General features: G+C 51.9%; 1 protein-coding gene across 5 annotated transcripts in view; it reads left to right on the forward strand.

Annotated features, from left to right (window-relative positions):
- The first annotated feature begins 113 nt into the window (after window positions 1-113).
- TXNDC16 (thioredoxin domain containing 16) overlaps window positions 114-22,053 on the forward strand; it is a 41,795-nt gene continuing 19,855 nt past the window's right edge. For 3 of the 5 annotated variants that reach the window (XM_054827679.1, XM_054827681.1, XM_054827680.1), the window contains exons 1-13: window positions 114-769; window positions 6,783-6,986; window positions 7,895-7,977; window positions 8,974-9,047; window positions 9,851-9,925; window positions 10,257-10,378; window positions 10,893-10,983; window positions 12,739-12,895; window positions 14,268-14,434; window positions 15,544-15,604; window positions 16,956-17,094; window positions 17,926-18,072; window positions 18,554-18,613. In XM_054827679.1, coding sequence (XP_054683654.1) covers window positions 6,818-6,986; window positions 7,895-7,977; window positions 8,974-9,047; window positions 9,851-9,925; window positions 10,257-10,378; window positions 10,893-10,983; window positions 12,739-12,895; window positions 14,268-14,434; window positions 15,544-15,604; window positions 16,956-17,094; window positions 17,926-18,072; window positions 18,554-18,613 — 1,345 coding nt within the window. In that variant the 5' untranslated portion in view covers window positions 114-769; window positions 6,783-6,817. Of the gene's footprint in view, window positions 770-5,162; window positions 5,961-6,782; window positions 6,987-7,894; window positions 7,978-8,973; window positions 9,048-9,850; window positions 9,926-10,256; window positions 10,379-10,892; window positions 10,984-12,738; window positions 12,896-14,267; window positions 14,435-15,543; window positions 15,605-16,955; window positions 17,095-17,925; window positions 18,073-18,553; window positions 18,614-22,053 lie in introns of all 5 variants that reach the window. The other 2 variants (XM_054827678.1, XM_054827676.1) reach the window with 2 other exon arrangements.

A 22,053-nucleotide genomic window follows, 5' to 3' on the forward strand; every position in this document is an offset into this window, starting at 1 on the left:
CCCGCCTTCCCCTCTCTCCCCGCCCCGCCTACTTCGAGGGGCGGGCGGAAGCACCGCCTCCCGCGCTCGCGGCCCCGCCCCCTCGCGCCCTCTCGACGGCGGGGCGGAGCACGCGCGCCGGGGCTGGGGCTCGCGCCGCGGGGCGCGCGCGGGTGCAGGCGCCTGCAGGGGAGGCTGCGGGGTGCGCCCTGCAACGGGGTGCAAGCAGCTCCAGGGGCGGCCCTGGGGAGCCCCCAGCACCTGGGGGCAGCTCTGGGGGTCCCCGCAGCAGGAGGGGCGGCGAACCTTCGCCTTGTGGGCTCGGCTCTAGCAGCGCTGCACCTCCGGCGGCAGGTCTGGGGTGTCTGTAGGAAGCAGGGGAGCTTTCCTAGAGGGGTCCCTGGGGCTGTCGGGGGGATCCGGGCACCCCCAGCAGCCTGCGTGGGTGTGCGGGAGGAAGCCCCACTTGCTGTAGGTGCAGGTTGGGCCTCCGGTGTTGTCTGTTCCCCATGGCTGTAGGGAAAGCGAGGGGTCATTAGCAGCCAGGGGAGCAGTTGAGAGACCCCCGCTACCAGGAGATCTCAGCTCGGGTCTCAGGGATCCCACTGCTGGCAGGGCCGGGCCGCCGCTGACCTGCCAGCTTTATTTTTGGCATCCCATTGCCGCTCACAGATTCTCCAGCCGGACCACTGACCTCAGGAGACTGCTGGGGCCAAGGGGAGACCTTGCCGTGTGATGCTCTCCTAGCAGCTGCGGTGGAGGAACAAGGACTTCGGCTCAGGACACCAAGGTAGGTGACATCCCTGAGCCATCCTGGAGGCAGCTCAGCAATGTCCATCGTCACAGTGCCGGCTGCTCTCCAGGGACTTTGGGGGGGCTGGTCCCCAGAGACAGACTAAACGGGGGCAGCGGTGCAGCAGCAGCGGGTGATGCTGCGGGCTGTCTGCTGTGCACAGGCATCGAAGCGCTTCTCTCCCGGTGTGGACAGAGGGAAAGGCTACAGCGTGTCCCTCCCGCAGCCTTAGCTAGCAAGCAAGGCCCAGCAGGGCTACTGGGTGCCGCTGGGAAGTGAGACCTGGAAGTGAAAATGAAAGTGAAACTCTCCGGGAAGTGGCAGGAGATGGGGCAGTGTGGGAGCATCACTGCAAAAACCCCAGCGTGGGCAACAGGCTGGGGTGCCCTTTGATGCCGATGTGTTTCCTACCTCTGCTGCTGATCCTTGAGAAGGATCCCTGCGCTGCGAGATGCTGCTCCCGCAGCTCACCGCAGCCGCCCCTGTGGGCACCCTTGGCGCCTGACTGCAGGCCCGTATCTTGTATTTACATTGAAAATCAGACGCGTCTGGTGCAGGGGTCAGAGGCTGGGGGAGAGGCGGCGGCGTGGAGAGGAGCTCCGTTATCATCCGACATGGTGTGCCAGATGTGCCTCCGGTCTCGTGAGCTGCCCCAGCTTGGATTTGCGCCGTGGGCTGATTACGCAGCAATCTGCAACGTCCTTAAAATGCCGCCGGTTAAAAAGTGCGCCTGCCTGTGCACAAAAGGCCTGGCAGCGCTCCGGCTTGAAGGCATTTGTGGATGAACGCAGGATAAATACCTCTGCAGCGAGGCTCTGGTTTCTGGCTGGAAGCAGTGCATGAGTCTGCTGTGGGTCCCGACATCATCCAGCACGGGTGGAAACATCTTCCCGCAGCCGTAGGGTCACGGCCACGGCAGCACGCGATGAGGGGGGGCCGGCCGTAGGGACCTCGAAGTTGCAGGTTGCAACCCCCACCTCCTCCGCAGGCTGCTGGGGAGAAGGGACGGGTAGGAAGGGCCAGCAGATATTTCACTCCCATGATTTCGGGCCCATCCTGAAGCGGTGGAGAACAATCTCAACTCCGTCCCGGCTCTAAACGTTGAGGAACTGCAGCTTTTTGACCTTGTTGAAGTCAGCCGGGTCAAAGAATTTGCTTTTGGAAAATGTGAAAGCTGGCTGATGAGCCGTCTGTTCCAGCAAAATGGGGTGGTGATAATAAACCTGACTTGGCTGCTGCTTGGGAGAGGGCTGGTGCTGGCCACTTTCTCAAAGGTGAGCAGGGAAGGGGAGTGCGTAGTGAAAAACAGGCAAAATAATGCAATATCTGGTAAGGAAGTGAGGTTATTGCTGGGCAGCCATAGGATTTCATAAAACTAACACATAACCTCACCCCGGGGGGAAAAAGAAAAAAAAAAAAAAAGACTTAAATATTGCTTGACATAAGCAATATTTCACCAGTTGTCAGCAGTATATGTCAACAGTTGTCAGGCACGTGACTTGGGGCTGCGTGGTGTTTTGATGAATTAAAAACCCGCAGGCAGTGAAGTGGCCACAGGGTGACAGTTTCACATCGTGGGTTGTCGCCGGAGAGTCAGCGTCATGCAGATACACTTTGGTGGGATCCTGAGGATGCTTTCTTTGGCCCTGAAGAGCCAATTTATCATCTCTTCAGCAGAAAATAAATTTGCAGACAATAAAGCTGTTGGGACAGCTTCCGTCTTCGGACAAGGTGCCTGCAAGCAAGTTGGATGCGTTTGGGAAGGGCTTGCTGATCGGGCTGGAGGGGTTCACGTGGATCTGCAGAGCAGGAGGCTGGAACAGAGAGCTTTTCAGGGAGTTTTTTTGGATCCCCTGAAGGAAACCTGTGTGCACAGTCCAAAGTGCAAGAAGAGCCATCAGCGTTACGTTCTCCCTTGCATTTTGCAGCAGCAGCGGGTATATTTGTGCTGGGGCATCCAGCCGGTACGGGGATGGGTGGAGCAGCGTGGGGTGAGCATCCTGCTGCACCAAAAGGCCTGATCTGTGTCGATCGTCACAGGAGTGATGAAGTGACTCCATTTAGCAGCATCCTAAATGCTCCTGGTTTAGGAGCATCTACCTAGGGATTTAAAACTTGCCAACTGAGGGCTCTGCAGGTTGGAAGATACTGATATAATGAGGTAAAACCACGGGGAAGCAACAACGTAACACGGTTGGACCAGACATAAAGTGTAAGTTTTTTGCAAGAAGATTGGTGGTGTTTCTCCTGGGTTCAGGGAGGTCCATGGATGATGAAGATGGTACCCGGCTGGCTGTGCAGTCCATGATTCCAGTAGGAAAGTGGTTCTTCGTTGTCTTGTGAATCTTAAAAACTATCCCACATCACCCTCTGTTGAAAGAAATGTCCTGTAGCTTCATAGACTTGTAGAATCCCAGACTGGTTTGGGTGGGAAGGGACCTCAAAGCCCATCTATTTCCAACCCCCTGCCATGGGCAGGGACACCCTCCACTAGCCCAGGTTGCCCAAAGCCCCATCCAACCTGGCCTTGAACACTGCCAGGGAGCCAGGGGCAGCCACAGCTTCTCTGGGCACCCTGTGCCAGGGCCTCAGCACCCTCACAGGGAAGGATTTCTGCCTCACATCCCATCTCCATCTCCCCTCCTGCAGCTTCAGGCCATTCCCCTTGGCCTGTCACTCCCTGCCCTTGTCACCAGTCCCTCTCCAGCTTTCCTGGAGCCCCTTTAGGGACTGGAAGGGGGCTCTAAGGTCTCCCCGGAGCCTTCTCTTCTCCAGGCTGAACCAGCCCAACTCTCTCAGCCTGTCTCTATAGCAGAGGTGCTCCAGCCCTCACATCATCTCCGTGGCCTCCTCTGGACTCTCTCCAACAGCTCCATGTCCTTCTTGTCCTGGGGACCCCCGAGCTGGACGCAGTGCTGCAGGGGGGTCTCGCCAGAGCAGAGCAGAGGGGCAGAATCCCCTCCCTCGACCTGCTGGTCACGCTGCTGGACACGCAGCCCAGGACACGGTTGGCTTTCTGGGCTGCCAGCGCACATTGCCGTTATTCCTCGGTAATAAATATTGGCAGGCGAGGACTCTGTGAGGCAAGGTGTCTGCGAAGGCAGCGGAGACCACAGAGGTGATGCGGGGCTCCCAGCCCGTGGTTACCGCTGCAGGATTCCTGCAGAACTGATGTGACACAAACAATTTATGCCAACACAAGAGTTTGTGCTGGGTGTCTCTGGTGTATTTGGTTTAGTTTTAGGTCATCTGCAGTAGACTTAACCACCTTGCCTGGCTCTGTCTTGGAAGTATGACCATGAAAACATGAACCAGGTCTCGCATACCATCCGTGCCGTGCTGGGCTGCCCCATGGTCCGTGGCTTAAGGGTTTCCCAGTAGTGACACAAAGCTGGTTCACACATCCCTGGTATTTTCACACATCTCTGGTAATCCTGCAAGTGGCTGCGGTACGGGGTTCTGGCTCTTTCCAGCCCCACGGTGTTAATTTTCCATTGATGGCAAAGAGGTGACAGAGGAGATGACCTAAAAGCTGAATATTTGAGTCTGGATTGATGGGGCACAGAGGGAAGCTGCTGGGCAGGACGGGGTAATGAGGAGGTGAGAGGACGGGAGTAGGGAAGGGATGAGTACAGTTTGGTGTGAAGGGCGAGAAAAGCGTGGGGAGGAGCGGGGCTGAGGGTGGTGGGACAGCGCGAGGGGCCGTGGTGGGGCAGAGGTGCAAGGAGAAGAGCAGCAGAAGTCACACAGGGGTGTGAAATGCTGTGAAATCTTTGAGTCATTGGAGACTGCTCCTCTTGCCTCCTTGACGGTAAGCTCTTCCATTTGTCCCGGGCTGGTTCCCACATGCCAGGATTGAGTTTATTTTTCCATTCTGCTGTAGCCAAGTTTGTCATTTAATAAACATCGCCCCCCCGGCCCCGATCTCTGTCCCCTCTGTAAGCGAGAGGAACAGATGGGAGGGCAAAGGACTAGAAATGCCTGGCACTTCCCAGAGCTGGAAGGGAGAGAACCAGAGATTTTTTAGATTAAAAAAAAAAAAAAATCATGCCTTTCTCAGCTCTGTCTTTGTTCCTTTGTGCCGTTCAGTCCTGATCCCAACACCTCACCTGCATGGGAGCGAGCCTGCGAAGGTCGAGCGTGCCTGGCTGTCACCAGCTCCTGGCTCTTGGAGCAACGCAGAGGGACTTTGCCCGGTTGTTCTTGAGCATTTGAGTCTGGGTTCATCACAGAGCAGCGATAGTAAGCTGACGGCATCTGACAGGGTGTTGGAGGGGATGACGGTGTATGGACACAGGGGCATTTGTTAGCGAAAACAGCTGCAGCTCATGATGCAAAGCAAACAGCTTCTACATGGCTTCAATTCCAGCTTTGTCTCTTTGTTGAGCAGGGACCAGCCATGCTCCGGCACACTCAGCCACAAAGACCAATACCTGAGGGGCAGGCTGCGAAGGAACCTGCTGTTAAACAGGGGAATGAAGTGAGCAGAAGGTGTTTTCTCATCCTGTAGCGGTTGTCCACGTGAAGCTCTCCTGAGCCCCTCAGTCTGAGCAAGAAGAGTTACACGCAGTGGCAGGGCAGCCTGGGGAGGGCTGCTGGTGAACCCTGGCAGCGGGCTTGCACGCTTGGTCTTTGCCCTGTTCTCTGAAGCATCTCACAAATTTCCTTGGCTCCTCTCCTAACGAGATCCACGTGAAGACCCGGTGTGGAAAGGAGACTGCCGGGACGGCCCCGCAGCCTGGTGCCGCTCGTGGGGTTTGGCTCCCGTGCCGCCGCCGTCACGTGAAGCTGGACCGCGCAAGGTGTGACAAGCCTGAGGAGTTTGCACAAACCCTTCTCCCGTTTGGTGCAGCTGAAACCTCGAACGGCGGAGGTTCCAACAGCGCTGACCCTTCCACCCCTGTAAAAGTCAACTTATTTGCATGCTAACGCAACAGCGTCCGAACATAACTGCTCTCTTGCTTGTCAGAGCAAGAGATGAAAAATTCAGAAGCGGAGCCTGTGTTTGGTGGCGCAGATCCTTTCCTTTGCAACTGACTGTAATTTCCTGGAGGAAGACTACGAAGTTGAACCAATTAATGCTTATTATGCGGAGCTATTTCCCTACCCTGGAACTGATTTTCTAAACAAGGAGTTACGGCAGTGCTGGAGAGGGGGAAGTGCACGTCAGGGAGAGCTCAGTGCGACGGTAAGGGCTTTGGTTGAACACTGAGAGATTTTGTGTTTGGTTTTTGTGAAAATCACCCAGCAGTTAGCCGATTCCTGTAATGCTTACCTACAGAAAATGGGATTTGTGATCAGCCTGTGAGAACTCTCCCACCTTTTCTACATTTGTCGTCACTAGTGGTTGCATATTCCCATCTTCCGGCAGAAGGATTTAGGAAGCAAGTGGCTTTGCATTCTTATATTCAGAGAAGGACAGTCCCTGTAGCAAACCACCAGCTTCTTCCCAACCATGGTGGCAAAAAAAAGCGTGGTTTATTTCCAGGATCTTAAACTAAACTGATTCGTTAACTGCGATGCTGTGACGAGCGCTCTTGAACCTCCCCGCATCATTTGAAGTGACCAATATGGCCCGTCCCTTTGTGAACACCTCCTTCCGTAGCGCATATAATGCTAGTGGCATCCTCAAAGCTTTATAACAAGAATTCAAGCAGCTTGGGTGAGGTTTTTTTTGTGTGATATGGCCACTGTTTTCTTCCTGCGCTTGTAATTTCTGTTTGACTTGGAAGGAAAAGAACGGAGGGAAGGAAAGCAGCCCTGCACTGAAAGCACTGAGGGTCCGTGCCCTTGCAGATACCGCTCGGAGGAAAGGGAATAGCCTTTGCTGTCATCTTTACAGTTGTCTGAATCACCTGCTGTTCTAGTGACTAATTCATGACGTTTTCGAGATATTTGTGTCACACCTGGAAATTACAGTCACGCTGCACCTACCTAAGCAGCAGACACTCATGTATGTATTTGTGCGTATATGTATCTGGTTTCGATTTTGGGTTTTTTTTTTCCCCAGCTGTGACTCTCCTGTGCCTGTAGCTGATAACGACCATGTCGGCCCCAAAGGACGGATGGGTTTCTTCCTTCTCTTTCCTGCTCTTCTGTGCTTCCTCCATCCCAACGTGGGGAAGTGCGAGTCTGCTGCAGGAGCTGAGCCCCCAGGAGTATTTCAGTAGCCTGCAAGCGGGCAGAGCATCCCTGGCTTATTTCAGCCATAATGGTATGTATTTAACAGTATGCATTTATGTCAGCCCGGGTTTTCAGCAAAGGGTGGGTGTGAAAGTGGAACAAAGAAGAAGCAATTCTTGAGATTTTTAAACCCAAAGAGATTTTGGCAAATCTGAGTTTGCAGAGCCCTGAGTGCTCCCGAGAGTCAGGGACATGTTGGGTTGGATCTTTCCCGGCTGTGTCCCCAGGCACGCTCTTTCAAGCCTCTTCATTCATTTTCTGGATTATTTTCTGGATGTACCACGGAAGAGAAACCCAGCCTGGTAAGGAGTTGTCTCCTCAAAGGGACTGGGTTTCTCTTCCATGGTACCTCCCTGGCAGAGGGGGATCCCTGGCATACGGGGGAAGTAAGGGCTGTCAAGAATTACGGGGAGATCCTTGACCTTGCCTCTCTTGTCCTGCTCCATCGTGAGCCCCAGCTATGGTTTCCCAGAGACATCGGTGTGGGTTGAGGCACCAACGCAGCTCCCACGTCAGCTCTGAAGGCTGGGTGTGTTAGAAAGGAAGGTGGGCAGTCCCTGGCCATTTGTGTTGTTGCCCATAGTTAGTTTTATTTCAGTAAATACCTTGCTTTTTGAGTAAGAGCAAGTCCATATTGTGTCCAGCACTGTCTCAGCGTGTCGCAGGAGGATGCTCTTGACTCTGAGGACCTGCAGCCCAGCCCAGCAGCACCCATCTGACAAAACCAGTCCCAGTCCCTGTGTCCCCCCTAGCCGTGTCCCCACAGGCACCTCTGCCAGCAGCATGCCGTGGCTCCCCGTTTGCCCTGCTCAGGTCTGCTCAGATGTCCCGGGGGTGTTTGCACGGGGACCTTAGCGTGCTGTTACCCTGAAGGTACTCTCATCTGCCTCAGCCGTAAGGGGAAGGGATGGAAACCAGCGGGTTTTGTTGTTGTTTCAGTTTCTCCTGGTGCCCAGCCCTTCTTGGAACAGATTGGGAACTCGGCCGAGGCCCTCCAGGACTACGGCATTTCGGTGGTGAAGGTAACTGGGGATGAGGAGCAGGACAGGCTATTTCTGCAGATTATTTCTGTAGGACTTCTCTCACCCCGCTTTGGGGACTGACAGCAATGGGACCCCACCAGAAAGCAGGTGTTGGCAGACCAGGACATCCCATTTTATCCCTTGACCTGGCCTTACATCTGCTGCCTGTGGGTTGCGTCACCCTTTTTGCCTACGGGACACGAGCAGGCTCCTGTGTCCGGGGAAGGCTCGATGTTGTGCCTGTGTCTCCAAACAGTGAAGCAGAAGACTGGCAGTGCCCTGAGCTGCTCCTGGCCACCCAGTTCAGTCTCAGTAGATGAACCCGTGCGCTTCGTGTGCATTCACGGGTTGAGGGGACATTCAGCTTCTCGCATTTTTTCCCGCAGATCGGTCTTTTTCATGGGCGACCCCACGTTCCAGGTTCAGCCGGCTGATCTAATCCGGCCTCCCAGCAGCTGCACGGGGCGCGTGGAGTTGCCCGGCCGTTGCTGTGTGCCCACGGGCACGGCGCAGGGGACGGTACGATCCCCAGCGCGCTGCACGGGACGGCATCAGCCCTCGGTCTCAGTCACAAGGTGGGATTTACCCCACTCCCTCCCTTTTTCATGTTTCATATGGAGGGGGTTTTAGCTGAAGTTTTACACAGATTTAGGTGAGGGAATTACAAATTCAGGCAAGTGTAATTAGGTTATAAGAAGTGCTTACGTATACGTGCGCATGTATTTAATTTCCTCCAGATACAGGCTGAGTTTAATAAGCAAGCGGCGATCTGTCACGTTGAATATGCCGGGCAGATCCTAAGATCTCTTGATCCCGTCTGACCCAACTGAAGCACAAACTCCAGTCCACAGCTCTGGACTCCATTTTATTGTGTTTTCTCTCCCAGCAGGTTTGGAAAGGCTGTATTTATACTCTGGAATGGAAGAAAACCGTAGTGCTGTATGTTTGTAGTCATTTGTGGAGCTGAATGTCTAATTACGTGCTTTCAATGTCTAGGTTAATTGTCCCAAAGAGGATGTCTCAAGATATTGTGGAAAAGAAAATGCATTAAGGAAAGCCTACCTGTTCAGGTGAGGCGGGGGTTTTCTGGGCACCACACTGTGATTACTTGCCAGTCCAAACGTTGGGGAAAACGCTGTTGGTGATCAGAGAGATGTCTGCACAGGGAGAGAGGAGCCACGAGGACAGCAGTGACATACAGAGTTTAGCAAAAAGTACCCCCAAAAGGTCCAACACAGACAACGTAGGTGCTTTGTCCTCATTGTGAAACCTCCCATGCTGCCCTACGTTCCTCTGAGCAGCAGAGGGTTGTGCCGCTACGTGAAACCATGAGAGAAATCCTCCGTCGGCGTTATTCTGTCCCTGTGGGCTCCCACCACCGGGTCCTCCAGAGTTACACTCAGTCCACCGGGTTTTGGATCTACTCCTAGAAAGAAACACTCTTTGGTGCTCTTTCTGTTGGTGTGGTTAGCTCATCTGCCCTGGATGAGAAGGTTTAGCTCTTGGTCTCTCCGTGGGTCGTCAGCTGGATGCTTCTCCTTGCATCAGCTCAGTTCTCACTGACCATTGGACATGTCCCACAGAAACATTTCTTCTGGTGGTAAGGGTCTACAGGGTGATGCTTGGTATATGGAGACCTTCTGTCAGTCTGTGCTAGGCTTCTCATCAACAGAGTGAAACGGCAGTGACAGAGGTGACTTCACTAAAACAGCATTGCCTGGACGCCAAGTCCTACAAAATCCCCAAATTCAATCCTGACATTTTCTTTCCAGCCATACCTGCCAGCAGACATCTGGAGGTATTTGGCAGAATGAAAATTAATTTAGCTAATCTTTCGTCAGTTCTTTGGTGATACTCTTTCTTCCCTCCCCAGAGGTAACGTGCTGATCAGAGAGTTCCCCACCGATGCCTTGTTTGACGTGAACTCCATTGTTGCTAACGTTCTGTTGTAAGTACAGACCAGATGCATCTCTGGGAAATCATTTCCTTTCCATTTTCACTTGTTGATACAAAGTTTTGCATAAATACAAACCTCACGTATTCCAGAGGCTGCTCTCGGCCAAGCAGAAGGCTGCTCCTCTCTTTGCTATGGTTTGACCCTGTTACATCTACGCCCTTGAGATGACTCACCAGCACACATCTGGGCAGCTGTATTTGGCTGTGAATCTTCAATCTGCCAGCAAGAAGCTGGAATTTTACCTTTTTTTTCCCGTCACAGTTATGCGGCTACAAATTCACTCTTAAAAGAGTTGCTAATGAGTGTTTTTCTGACTCCTCAGTGCCCTGCTCTTTAATGAAGTTAAATATGTTGAAACACTGGCGGATCTTCAGAACATTGAAAATACGCTGAAGGGGAGGTCAAACATGGTCTTTGCCTATGTACCAGCTACCGGGACAGCAGGTATTAGCACTCAACTTTTCATCTTTGCTCTCCTCCCAGCACTTTTTTCACTAAGGTGGAAGGGAGCTGGGTTTCTGACCCAAACCCCTGCAAATGGACAATCAAGGAAACCTGAAAGGGCCGCCTAGACCCAAGTTCTCCACCTCTATCTGCCTTGCTGTGTTTCCAAAGGGATCAGGTGCACCAGAAAAGTTTTGCTGGGAGCACACAAACTTTCGGAGATGGACTTGAGAGGGAAAGCAAGCCAGTGGTTGCTGTCTTATTAAATAAATAGACCCATTGGCAGATCTCTGGTTACGCAGTAGCGTGGGTTCACTTACACCACGTGTGTGTGGATCAGCAACTGGGTTCAGCTCCAGTTACTCAGTTACCTTCACAGTGAGTGTCTTCAGACAGCTGTGACTTTTTACTGAGAGTTTCTGAAAGCCTGGGCATTGATATCTACAACTGGGAAGGATGAAGAGGGAGATGTGGAGGGAGCTGAGATGAGTTCGTCTTGCCTTTCTCTTTCCAGAGCACAGAGCCGTGATGGAGGTGGCTTTTGTCTATGGGACTGTCCACCAGTTTGTTCTGACAACTGAGGCAACACTGTTGAAAGACACTGGGTATGTCCAAACCGCACACACACGCACCAGGTAGAGCTTCTCCCCTGCACTGTTTGCTCTACTCTTGGTTTCTCAGCTTCCCAGACCAAATCTGGGATGATATTAGGATGATATGCCAAGGGTGGACAGTCAGATCTGTTTTGCTTTTCCAAAACCAGTTGCTGCTTGTGTTTCTGGACTTGGACTAGCCATGCCATTTGTGACTGTTCATTGAATGGGATTTTACAGGAGAAGAGCCCACTGGCTCCTTTCCATAGCTGATGGATCAAACCTCAGCCGTGGGTTTTCAGGGGGGCTGATACAGCTGATGTTGCAGTCTCCAAACACTTGGCCTTGTGCGTTGGTGAGAGCATCTGGCCAGCTGAGAAGGGTAAGAACTGTTATGGTGGGTCAGCGCAAAGGCCACCCAGCTCCGTATCTTACCTCTGCAGTGGCCATAGCTGCTTACCAAGGGGTATGAGGGTATGGATGTGTGTTGCCTGCAGCCTTCCATCTTCTGGCAGTCAGAGGTTTCAGGACTCTGAGAGATGGGAGCTGAACCTGCATCATGGTGTTAACAGCCACCAGAAGTTTTTAAACGCATTTTTATTTTTCATCTCAGCAACTTCTGGCAGCATTGAGTTCTGCAGTTGGGCTGCATGAGGCACTGCTGCCTGGAGTGTTGCATTTGGCACTTCCCACCCCATGGCTTCACTGGAGCTGGCCAGCTTGGGCCATCCCCTTCCCGCGCAGGAGGACCTGCATTAGAAGGGCAGATCCTTCCATGTGACTTGCTGCTGCTGTGACCCGCTGCGGTCAGGAAACCGAGAGGGAGGAAGGTGGGAAGACCACTTTGCACCTTCAGCAAAGCATTTATACAAGGATCTGCCTGCTTTCACAGCAGTCCTTCCCTGAGGTGCCATCCCGTCCTTGCAGGACCAGGATCGTGATCAGGGATAGCATTTTGTGGCTGCCACTAGATGGCACGCTTGTCATTTGGACAGGAATTGGCTTCATTCTGCTTAAAACAGAGAGGACACCAGCAAGCCATCTCTTTAGCTGACGAAATGGTGGTAGCTTCACCAACATGAACAGCTTTCAGCCAACCGGGGCGTCAGGCTTTGGGGTCTTAATACTACACACAGCTCTTCCACAGAGAGGTCTTAAAGCCCTTACAAAGAAGGTGATCCCTGTTTTAGAGGTGGGGAATGGGTGCGTAGGAAAAGAAATGTGACATCCCAAAGCTGACCAGTGATGGTGTCAGAGCAGGAACCACTAACCAGGGAACCATCCAAGGAACTCGATCTCACTGCGTCCTTTGGCACAGACAAAACCAATGCTGTTCAAAAGATGGAATATTCCTTATACGGTCTGTAAGATGTCATTGGTGAGGTAAAAGACATGAGCAAAGCTGTAGACTTCAGCTCTCCTCCTCCTGCCAGGGTCTCCACTGCAGTGGCTTGGCTGATCCCACTGAGAAAAGCTTAATTTGTGTCCTTCTTGAGCTGGGCCAATTGTTCTGGGGTTGGAGTCATTTACACCTGGTGAGCCAGGCTCTTCATTAGATGTTCAGCACAATTCTGAAAGGCACCTGGACACAATTGTACCCATCAGTAGTAGGGCTCTTGAAGAGGTCCCACAAGCCTGGCAAACCCTGAACTTGAGGATCACCTGCCCTGTAAAACATGTCAACGAACATGCGTCATTCCATCAGGGCATTTTAAAACCCAGCAGTAGATCCCTAGCTCACCATGGTTTTTGTTTTCTCTCTCACAGCAATGATGAGCCTGATGTGTCATCTGCTCGACTGTTGTTCTGCCACTGCCAGCAGGCCACAGACCTGGCACAGCCCTGCAGGAGGACAGCCATGGAGCAGGCTCTGACAATGCTCAACATTCACAGGCACCTCAAGCTCATGGGGGCTCCTCTGGTGGTATGACTGGAGAAGAGGAGCCGCTTGGGCTGCGGGCATGAGGGCAGTTGGGGTGGATGTGAGGATGAGGGAGGTGTGAGTGGAAGGTGAGAATCTGCCCCTTCCCCATGAGGTTAATGACAGAGCTCCCAGGATGGGTCCAAGCAAGGAACGGGCATGGAGCTGGAGAGGAGCGACACTGCATTGCACTGCTCAGCTTGCTTAGACCTTTCCAGGGAGCCCTGGCACCAATGTGTGCTCCTCCAGCTGTCTGTGAGCACCATGAGTGGGAATGGGGTGGTGGTGACCCTTGGACTTCACTGGGATATATAGAATAGCATAGCATAGAATAGAATGGATGGAATATTTCAGTTGGAAGGGACCTACAGTCTGGTCCAACTGCTTGACCACTTCAGGGCTGACCAAAAGTTAAAGCAAAGTATTAAGGGCATAGTCCAAATGGCTTTTAAACACTCATGGGCTTGAGGCATCAACCATATCTCTAGGAAGCATGTCCCAGCATTTGACCCCCCTCTCGGTGAAGAAATGCTTTCTAATGTCCAATCTGAACCTTCCCTGACACAGCTTTGAGCCATTCCCACGTGTCCTGTCACAGGATACCAAGGAGAAGAGCTCAGCACCTCCCTCTCCACTTCCCCTCTTCAGGAAGCTGTGGAGAGCCATGAGGTCGCCCCTCAGCCTCCTTTTCTCCAAACCAGACAAACCCAAAGCCCTGAGCTGCTCCTCTAGGGTCTCCACGGGAGTCTGAGCACCTTGGGGAGAGAGATATCGGTGATTCATGCCTTGGGGAGCACAGGGAGCAGGAGGCTGCCTCCCATCTCCTCTTCCCACTGGGCAGTGATCTTCAGCAAGCCTCCAGTTCCCACTGGTGACATCTCTGCCCAGCTGGAAGGATGGGTAGATGAGCTGGGAAGTGCCTCCTTCAGCCGGGCTTCTGGGTTAGGCCCATGCAGGGAAGGCACTTCGTTAAGCAGGTCCATGCTGTCATGAAGCAGCATGTCCAAGGCAGGAAGGGAGAGGATGCCAGCTCTTGCACGTTGTGGCCAAGTTTTTCAAACTGCTCTGGGGAATGGGTGCCAGGTAAATAAAAATTAATGGAGATTTGACATCTGGAGTTGCTAAGTCACAAAGAACATGCATAATAAAGCCCAGGTTTTTAACAGGGAGGGTCATGACAGGTTGGGACAGTTTAACCAGGGTTGTGTGGGTTCTGCTTCGATGGCTGTTTTAGAATTGGGGTTGGAGGCTTTTTCTTGAGGTTATCCTTATTTCTGTGGCTGCGGAACACATGGTGGTTTGGACTCTGCAGAAGAACTGAGGCACCTTCAACGGTGTGGAGATGTGCTGCAGTATAACCATGTCTCTTCTCCAGACAGAGGTTGCTGAGGACCCAGAGAAGGTTTCCACTGTTCACTTACAGCTTGGGCTACCACTTGTGTTCATCCTCAGCCAGAAAGAGACCTACGAGGCTGACAAGAGGACAGCAGAGTTTGTAGCCTGGCAGCTCTTGGGGAAAGCGGGAGTTGCCCTTTTGTCCAGGTATTTGATCTCAGGTGTTTTGGGGTTCTCCTTCCTTTTTGTGATGTTTCCGAACTCGGTTAACCCACAGCCAGGGTGACAGTCAGTGGGCTTATTCAGATTTGTATGAGAGGCAGTAAAACTAGGCTATATCCTGCGAGAGGATGTCACATTTAAGAACATGTCCAGAATCAGATTGGTTTGGTTTCAGACTGGCTGGAAGTGAAGAAATGTTTGAATCTCTTGCTGAATTAGAAGTGGAAAGTCAGACTAAGAGATTTTGGAAAGGAATCTTGGCACAGATGGAAGGCTTGTATTTTGCCATTGAATTAAGGGCAGAAGGAGATCCAGTAAAGGAGGTGGACTGTGGGTGCTGGGATGTGGCAGGGGTCTCCGCTCAGTATGTGGTGCCTCCTCAGTCAGTGAGGGCTCTCCCACTTAGACCAGCACGCTCGTTCCCCAGGAGGACAGGAGGCATGCTTGTGGCTGGCCATAGGGCAGCTGTGCTGTGGAGATCTGTTGACTTCCTCTGCGGTTGACCACCGGTTACTCATCTCTGCTCCACGGGATCAGGAGCAGCCTGTGTACACCAGGCTGCCTTGTGTTTGCAAATGCTTCCATGATGTCTTGCCAAAGGAGGTGTGTAGCCCCTGTAGGCACGGCTGCACGGCCTTTGGGCATGTCTGCTGGCAGCCGTGTGAGTGGGAGGAGATGGAGGAAGGGTGGGGGTGGGCTTTCTTCTTCCAGCTTTCTGCCACCGTGGCACCTCCCTGTGTGGAGGCACTTCTTGGATGCATTTACTCATGAGCTGAAGTCCACCAGCAGATCAGCTGCGCTGGGATGTGGCTACCAGTGCTTGAGCAAAGACCCAAATCACAGAAAGGGAATCCAAGCCCCTTGCAAAATAGGTGCACTATGCAGTGTGGTCCCACCAGAAGGTCACTTGGAGCCTGTTTCTCCCCCACTGACATTGATTGATTCTGGGTTCCTGCAAGTTCTGAGGGGCTCTGAAGCACAGCTCCGTGAGGACGTGGTGCTGCTGAGAGAGGTGGGCTTGCCAGCCAGGCAGGCTGAATGGAGGAGTGACCATGCATGTCGTACCAGCTAATGTTCACTTTGTGTTTTGGAAGGGACCTCGTAGATTTGAACATTCTGCTCCGGTCAAACGTCGCTCTCAAGACACCGGATGAGGTTAGATGCTGGATTTCTTTATTTCCCTACTGGGGCATGGTGCTCTTCAGAGGTGTTGGGGTGTTGGTCGGCTCCGTTGTTATTTGACAGCCTTCCCAGAAGCTCAAGGGAAAATGTCTTTGCCCAGATGCACGCACGGATTTGGAACTGCCTGAGTTCAATATTGCAGAGCAATTGTGCCTGCTTACAGGAGACAAAAGAAAGTGTTTATTTTGGGTATAAAATGTAGGGTGACATCTCCAGTACACCTTAAGGCAACACAAGGTTGTGAACTACCTAAGGTAGTAGTCCAAGTGCAAATTCCCAGAAGGTTTGGACTTGTAAAGGCCCTTGCCCCCTTAGGAAGGGCGTTCAAAAGATGGGAGAGGAAATGAATGTGAAACCAAGAGCAAACTAAAGGCAAAGAACTAAAGGTCTGTGCCGAATTGATGTAACCGAGTGCTGCTGGCAGTGATCTGGGAAAAGGGCAGGGTGTAAGTTAAATGAGGCTGATCAAGATGAGCTAAACTCTGGAGGGACCTGACCCAGCTTGTGAGGCAAGATGGAATTCAGCGCCAGCAAATGCCAGGGAGCACACGTTGCCCCAGATTACCTGAACTGTCACACTTGTGATTGCAAAGATACAGGATCAGACCTGAACCTGAGCATCCCCCGAGGGCTTCCCATGCCCTGGTGAGAGACGTGCGTGTTGTGTTTCTCCTCTTAGAGCCAAGGGGAGGTGCCAGCAGTTTGTCATTTCTCTCAGTTCATTAAAAAATTCATTTTCTCTGAAGTGCCTTTTGCTGAGACAGTGCCAGAACTGGTTTTAAGGTCTCATTTCTGAGAAATACATTTTGCTCTTTTCTTTCTGTGGGTTGGCAGCCCATGTACACTTGGGAGCACTCTTCTTTGTTGAGCTCCATGAGAGAAAGGATTTTTTGGTGCCAGTTTCCCAGGCTGTGATGGGCTGCTCTGACCCAGCCTGACCCCTTTAGAGCGGGGAAAAGCCGAGGGGACCCTGTATCTCACCACTCTCCTTCACTGTTTGACCACTGGGCACTTTCTTGCAGTGGTGGATCCACGTTAAGATGCTGGGAGGTGGAGCAAGTGTTCGCTCTCACCACTCCAGGCACCGGATCCCGTATAGCCACAATTACTTCCTCGCAAGGACAAGTCAGTCTGGAGTGAGAAAAACTCATGCGCAGGTGAAACCGGGCCAAAGAAACACACCCCAGAAGCTCCCCTGTTTGGCAGCTTATACCCAAAAATAAGGAGTTGGGTGCTGGCGCCCCATCAGCCTTGAGTTTGGTTTGCGGACAGCATAGGCAAAGGGTGAAGTTCTGCTCCCACTGATTTATTCTGTTTGCTTTAGGGAGTGCCAATCAAATACCTGGTCTTGGAAGACACTGATGAAGTTATAACCCTGGTGGAAGATAAGAACAAGGTCGAGCAAATCCAGGAGGATGAGGAGGAGGAGGAAGATGAGGAGGAGAAAGAGAATAACAATCAAGGTGTGCAACTAAAGAGTGGAAAGCTGATTGTCACCAGATAGGACGTGCAATCAGCATCTGCTAGAGCCAGCAAGCGTATGGTGAAGCATTAGAGAACACTTCTGCAAATCCGAGGCAAACCGTCACAGTCAGATCACGGTTGTAAAAAGTGGCTCTTTTATTCTCTGCAGATCACTGGGGTTTTGTGACAGACAGGCATAATTTTTAGGGGAAACACTAGGGAAGAAAACCAGCAGCTGTAAGAGGAACAGTCGCAGAGGTGCTGCATGAGGGACAGGGATGCTTCTGCTTGAATGCATCCAGCTTCAGGGGCACGAGGGGTTTAAAGTGTACCTGATGCGATCTCCTCTTCCAGCATCAGACAAAAAGCCTCAGAATTATCAGTCCCTTTGGAAAGGTTTGACACAATGTTTTTGTAAGAGTTGTTCCAGACTTGCCTTCCCCAGGGAGAAAACACTGGCCCCTGCAAAGCTTCCTTAAAAACGCATTCGTTTTCCATGCAAAATTGGTTTTGTTTTCCAAAAAAAAGCGGCGCAGGATCCAAGAGGAGCTAACATGCTGAAAGAACAGTGTTGAAATGAGAGGGCAGAACTGGCGTGAGATGGCATAAATGCGTTTCAGTGAGTTCGTATGTCTGTCGGGGAGGCTGTCCGTGCCTTTGCCTCCACGCCTGCATATCACGCAATTACTTACCCTGCTGACAGTCGCCACGTCTCTGCTGAGAGGTGCTGGCTTACTGAAACGTGCTGATGGGGTGGCACGGGGGGCTGCCGTTCCCTCTGTCCTGCCTCTGCGTACCCGTGTTCACGCGCGCCTGTGGGTCCCTTGCAGATATTCAGGATGATCAGGTGGTGGAAGCGATTTCCAGGGATAAGAAACGAGAGCTGCCCCTGGAGCAGATCCTTGTCCTGACGGAGGAGACCTTCCACTCTACCCTCCTGGATTCTGCCCGGACGGTGGTGCTGTTTTATGCCAGCTGTGAGTATCAAATGTGGCTTGGCTGTTCCTTCTCTAAGCTTGTGCTGCTCACCACGCTTTCTGTACTAAGGCGATCCTGTAGACAAATTTAAATGATAAATAAGTGCCGCATCCTGTCCCACGGGCCTCCACCCATGGTTAGCAATTAGATTAAATCTGTTCCTCTCATTGACTGATACTGTGTGAAGACAGTATCTCTCAGTATAAAAGATATCAATGTTTGTAGGTTTTTAACCTTCATTTTACAGGGACCGAATGTAGGACAAGAGGGGAAATTGTGATAGCATGGGCCCATGGGATAGCCTGGACAACCTAGTTGCTGTCTGCTGCGCGGAAGTATAAAGTCCAATTTTCCTTATTTCTTTTGAGTCTTTCAGAGACTTGAAGGACCTCAGGATGCAGAGAATCTTTGTCAGAGAGCAAGGTGGGGCTGGTCCATCACCTGTATGTCCCTCAGGGCTGTGTCTCTCCTGTGTTTCAGGGGAGGCAGTGTCCCTGGCGGTGCTGCGGTCCTACACCGAGGTGGCCGATCTCCTGAAAGGTAAGGCGCCACAGGTCTGAGTGCTCTACAGCTGGCGTGCACCTGCCCTGGCAGTAGGAACCAGGAGACTGTGAAGATATTGGTGGTACCTCACTCCCTCACCCAGAATGTACTCATTTTTCCTTCCCAAACTCTTAAGGAAGGCGTACCCACATCAGTTGCTTAGGAAGAGTCCTTTGTTTCTTATTTAGGGATCTTTGCGGTCCATTTGTGCCTCTGTAAAGTCACAGGACTGGGAATGCAGCCTTCTGCAATCGCCTTCTGTTGTTGGTGTAAATTGGTACACACCAGCTGCCCAGACTGCCTTGCAGCTGAGATGGCGATGTTGGTGAGCACAGTGACTGCGTGATGAAAGGTGGTGATGATGGTGGTGATGGTGGTGGGCACAGTGACTGCGTGATGAATGGTGGTGATGATGATGGTGGTGGTGGGCAGAGTGACCACGTGATGAACGCCCAGCAGCATGGGGAAGGCCAAGGCAGAGCACCAGCAGCAGTGGGTGACACAGGGTGGGCTTTGGACCGGGGAGGGGCAACCAGCCGGTGCTGCATCATGGAAATGGGGTCCTGTTTGTGCCCCTCAGTGCTAGGTCCTGCACAGAGCAAGGAGACATGCTACATGCTGCACAGCAAATCAATGTGCTGGGAGGCATATCAGATCTCCTGCCCTTGGAAATACTTGATCTGGAATGGAGCAGTAATCGGCCCTGGTTTTGGTGGAAAGCATGGCAGACAGGTGTGGGCAAGTCCAGATCCACCAAGGTAGGACCGTGTCAGAGGAAGAATTTACAATGATGGTGCCTTCAGGGCCTGGAGACTGGCTTAATTACATGGGAAGTCTTGCAGGCGGCCATAAATACTCCATAAATAACACATGATGGTGAAGAATCTGCAACACTTAAAGAGAGCACACACCAGGTAGTCTGGTAGGAAACACAGGAGGGACTGGTCCTTCAAGAAGGTCTGTGATATTCCCTGAGCAGTGTAAGCCCCAATTCAACTTCATTCAGGGCTTCGGCCCCATCCCTCTCTGTGGTCAGTGGAGAGAGGTGGGTTCTTCTGCACATCCATCAGGCTTACATGGGCTGTATCTCTTCCAGAGGTGCCTCTTTTTTCGCCTGTCTGCAGGGAACACTCAGTTGGCTTCATCCCCAGCTCATGTCAGCACAGTAGGGAAGTCGCATGGCTCTGGGCCAGAGCTGTTCTGGCACCCCTGGGGGTGGCTGGTGTCTTCTCTTGGTTTTTCTTCTTCATCAAGGCTCATTTCTCCTAGCGATGGCACTCCCTGGGGACTGGGCACCATGTCCCACAGAGTACAAGCAGGATTCAGGCTGAGCTTTCAGCAGAAGAGACATTTATAGAGTCTGCAGAGGACCCAGCCAGCTTTCTGGGAAGCAGATGCAGTGGGAGTTGCTTACAAGAAACCCTCCTGGGAACGCTGCGGACAGTGCTGTGGTTTGGATGAAAGCAGTTCTGCACTTATAGTTTGCATGAAGGGAAAGTCACCAGCAGCTTTGATCTGGACTGAAATCCCGGGAATAAACAGCAAAGCTCGGGGAGGGTTGTTGTCGTTAGAGATGTTATGGCTGTTGATGGTTTGGGGTTTCTTTTAGACTCCCCAGCAGTCAGACCAGCTAGAGAAGCAACCTGGGAGAGTCAGTGGATGAAATCCTGCTTCTTCCTGAGCCACTGACCAAACCTTGGCTGACTGTGCGCGGCCAAGCTTTCACCATGTTTTTCTTGAGTCATTTGATAACAATCTCAGTACGTGGAAGCAGCAACGGGCAGCTTCTCAACAGAGATGAGGAACTGAGTGGGGTCAGGGCCTTTCCTCTGCAATCAGTGAGGTCCCACCAAAGACTCCCAGGCCAGATGTGACCTGTGGAATGACTCCAGCCTGCTTTTCTTTCTCTGGCCTCAGAGAGGACGGAGAATGGCTCTGTTAGTGGATCTGGAGATTTGGAGATCTGGAGATCCTTTGTCTCTGCTGCTGAGGGAGCCTCAGTTGCAGGCAGGGCTACAAGGGGAGCTGGAAGACCTAAAATGATGGGGGTCCCCGGGCTCTCAGTTATGGCCAGGATGAGGGAAGATACACCAGTGCAAGAGGAAGAAGCCGGGATCAGGAAGAAGAGCTTGATCTGTGCAGGACTGAGAATAAAACATCAGATATGGCTTTGGGGCAATCTCTCAGCTCCCCCAGAAGCGCTGCTATTCCTGTCTGCTCTCTGGGCTGGAGCTCTCTTCCTAAGGGCTGAGAAGCCAAGACCAGCTGTCTGAGGCATGAATCACCTGCTCTAGAGGCACATTTTGAGTTGCAGAACCAGGTCCCACTTTTAATGCCAATTCTCTGTGCTGAGAATAGGCCATATGAGATCAAGCTCAAGACAACGGAGGAGGTTGGAGTCTGGAATGGCCCCGTGAATCATCCTGTAACAGATGTTCAGCAGATCATCACAGAATTAAGTTTATAGCCCCCCAAGTGTTTTCCCTTTGTTGAGAGAGCCAATCTAGCATGAGATAAAGAGAAGCAGCTCTGTCTTGCTGAACTGAGCACATTTTCTGCTCTTGCAGCAAGAGCGTGCCATTCTCGCTGCCACTGGGGCTAACTGCTGCAGCTCCTGTTTTCTTTTGCAAGGTGTGAATTTCTGGGGCAGGAGAAGAGGATGTGAAGGTGAGACAGTGCTGAGCGTTTCTTAGGTGTGTCATTGGCCTTTTTTTGCAAAGAAGAGAGGAAACCAGTATCTTAGAAGAGCACTATACTGGGATGAAAAACAGTTCTGCTTCCCTTTTTTGTGCTTGTGGAGTCATCTTTACCAATGAGTTCCAAAGACAAGGTTCTGAAGGCGTAGTTCAAGGCATGAAAGTCACCTGCATGATTTAGCAATGTATATTCAAGGAACCTAAATCTGAAGTAAGGGTTTAAGAGTCCATTGCGTGATGCTGTCCTGGTAGTCGTTTCCCATTCCGTTTTGGATTCCTCCTCTTGAAGTGCAGCACTTCAAACATAACTTACTTCTCCTTCATGTGGTAGCCTTTGGACCAGCTCGAGTCAGCTCTTTCTAATGCCAGTCCTGCCCTCCAAAGAATTAGAAGTTTAAGGGATTCTTGATTTTTCTTGTTCCTTACAGCCTTGGTGATTTGTCTTGTCCTGGTTTTGTAAGACCCCTAGGACAGAAGTTCTCACTGTTGCTGGTTTTAGTAGCACCTAAAATCACAGAACAATAGGATCTTGTGTTCCTCTCTCACCTTTTTTCCCATCCAGCAGCTCAACAGTCACCACAGGGCTGAAGAGTCTGTTGCTGAGTTACTCAACTCCTGAAACCACTGCTTGTCCAGTAATTAATAATTAATATGGTGCAGATTGGGATAGGAGAGCAATCATCCTGTACAACGCATTCCTCAGGCCAAGTGGGGCTCCCTTGGAGATCATGGTCACGTTTG

Source organism: Grus americana, chromosome 5 (genome assembly GCF_028858705.1).
Source record: "Grus americana isolate bGruAme1 chromosome 5, bGruAme1.mat, whole genome shotgun sequence".
Classification (NCBI taxonomy): domain Eukaryota; kingdom Metazoa; phylum Chordata; class Aves; order Gruiformes; family Gruidae; genus Grus; species Grus americana.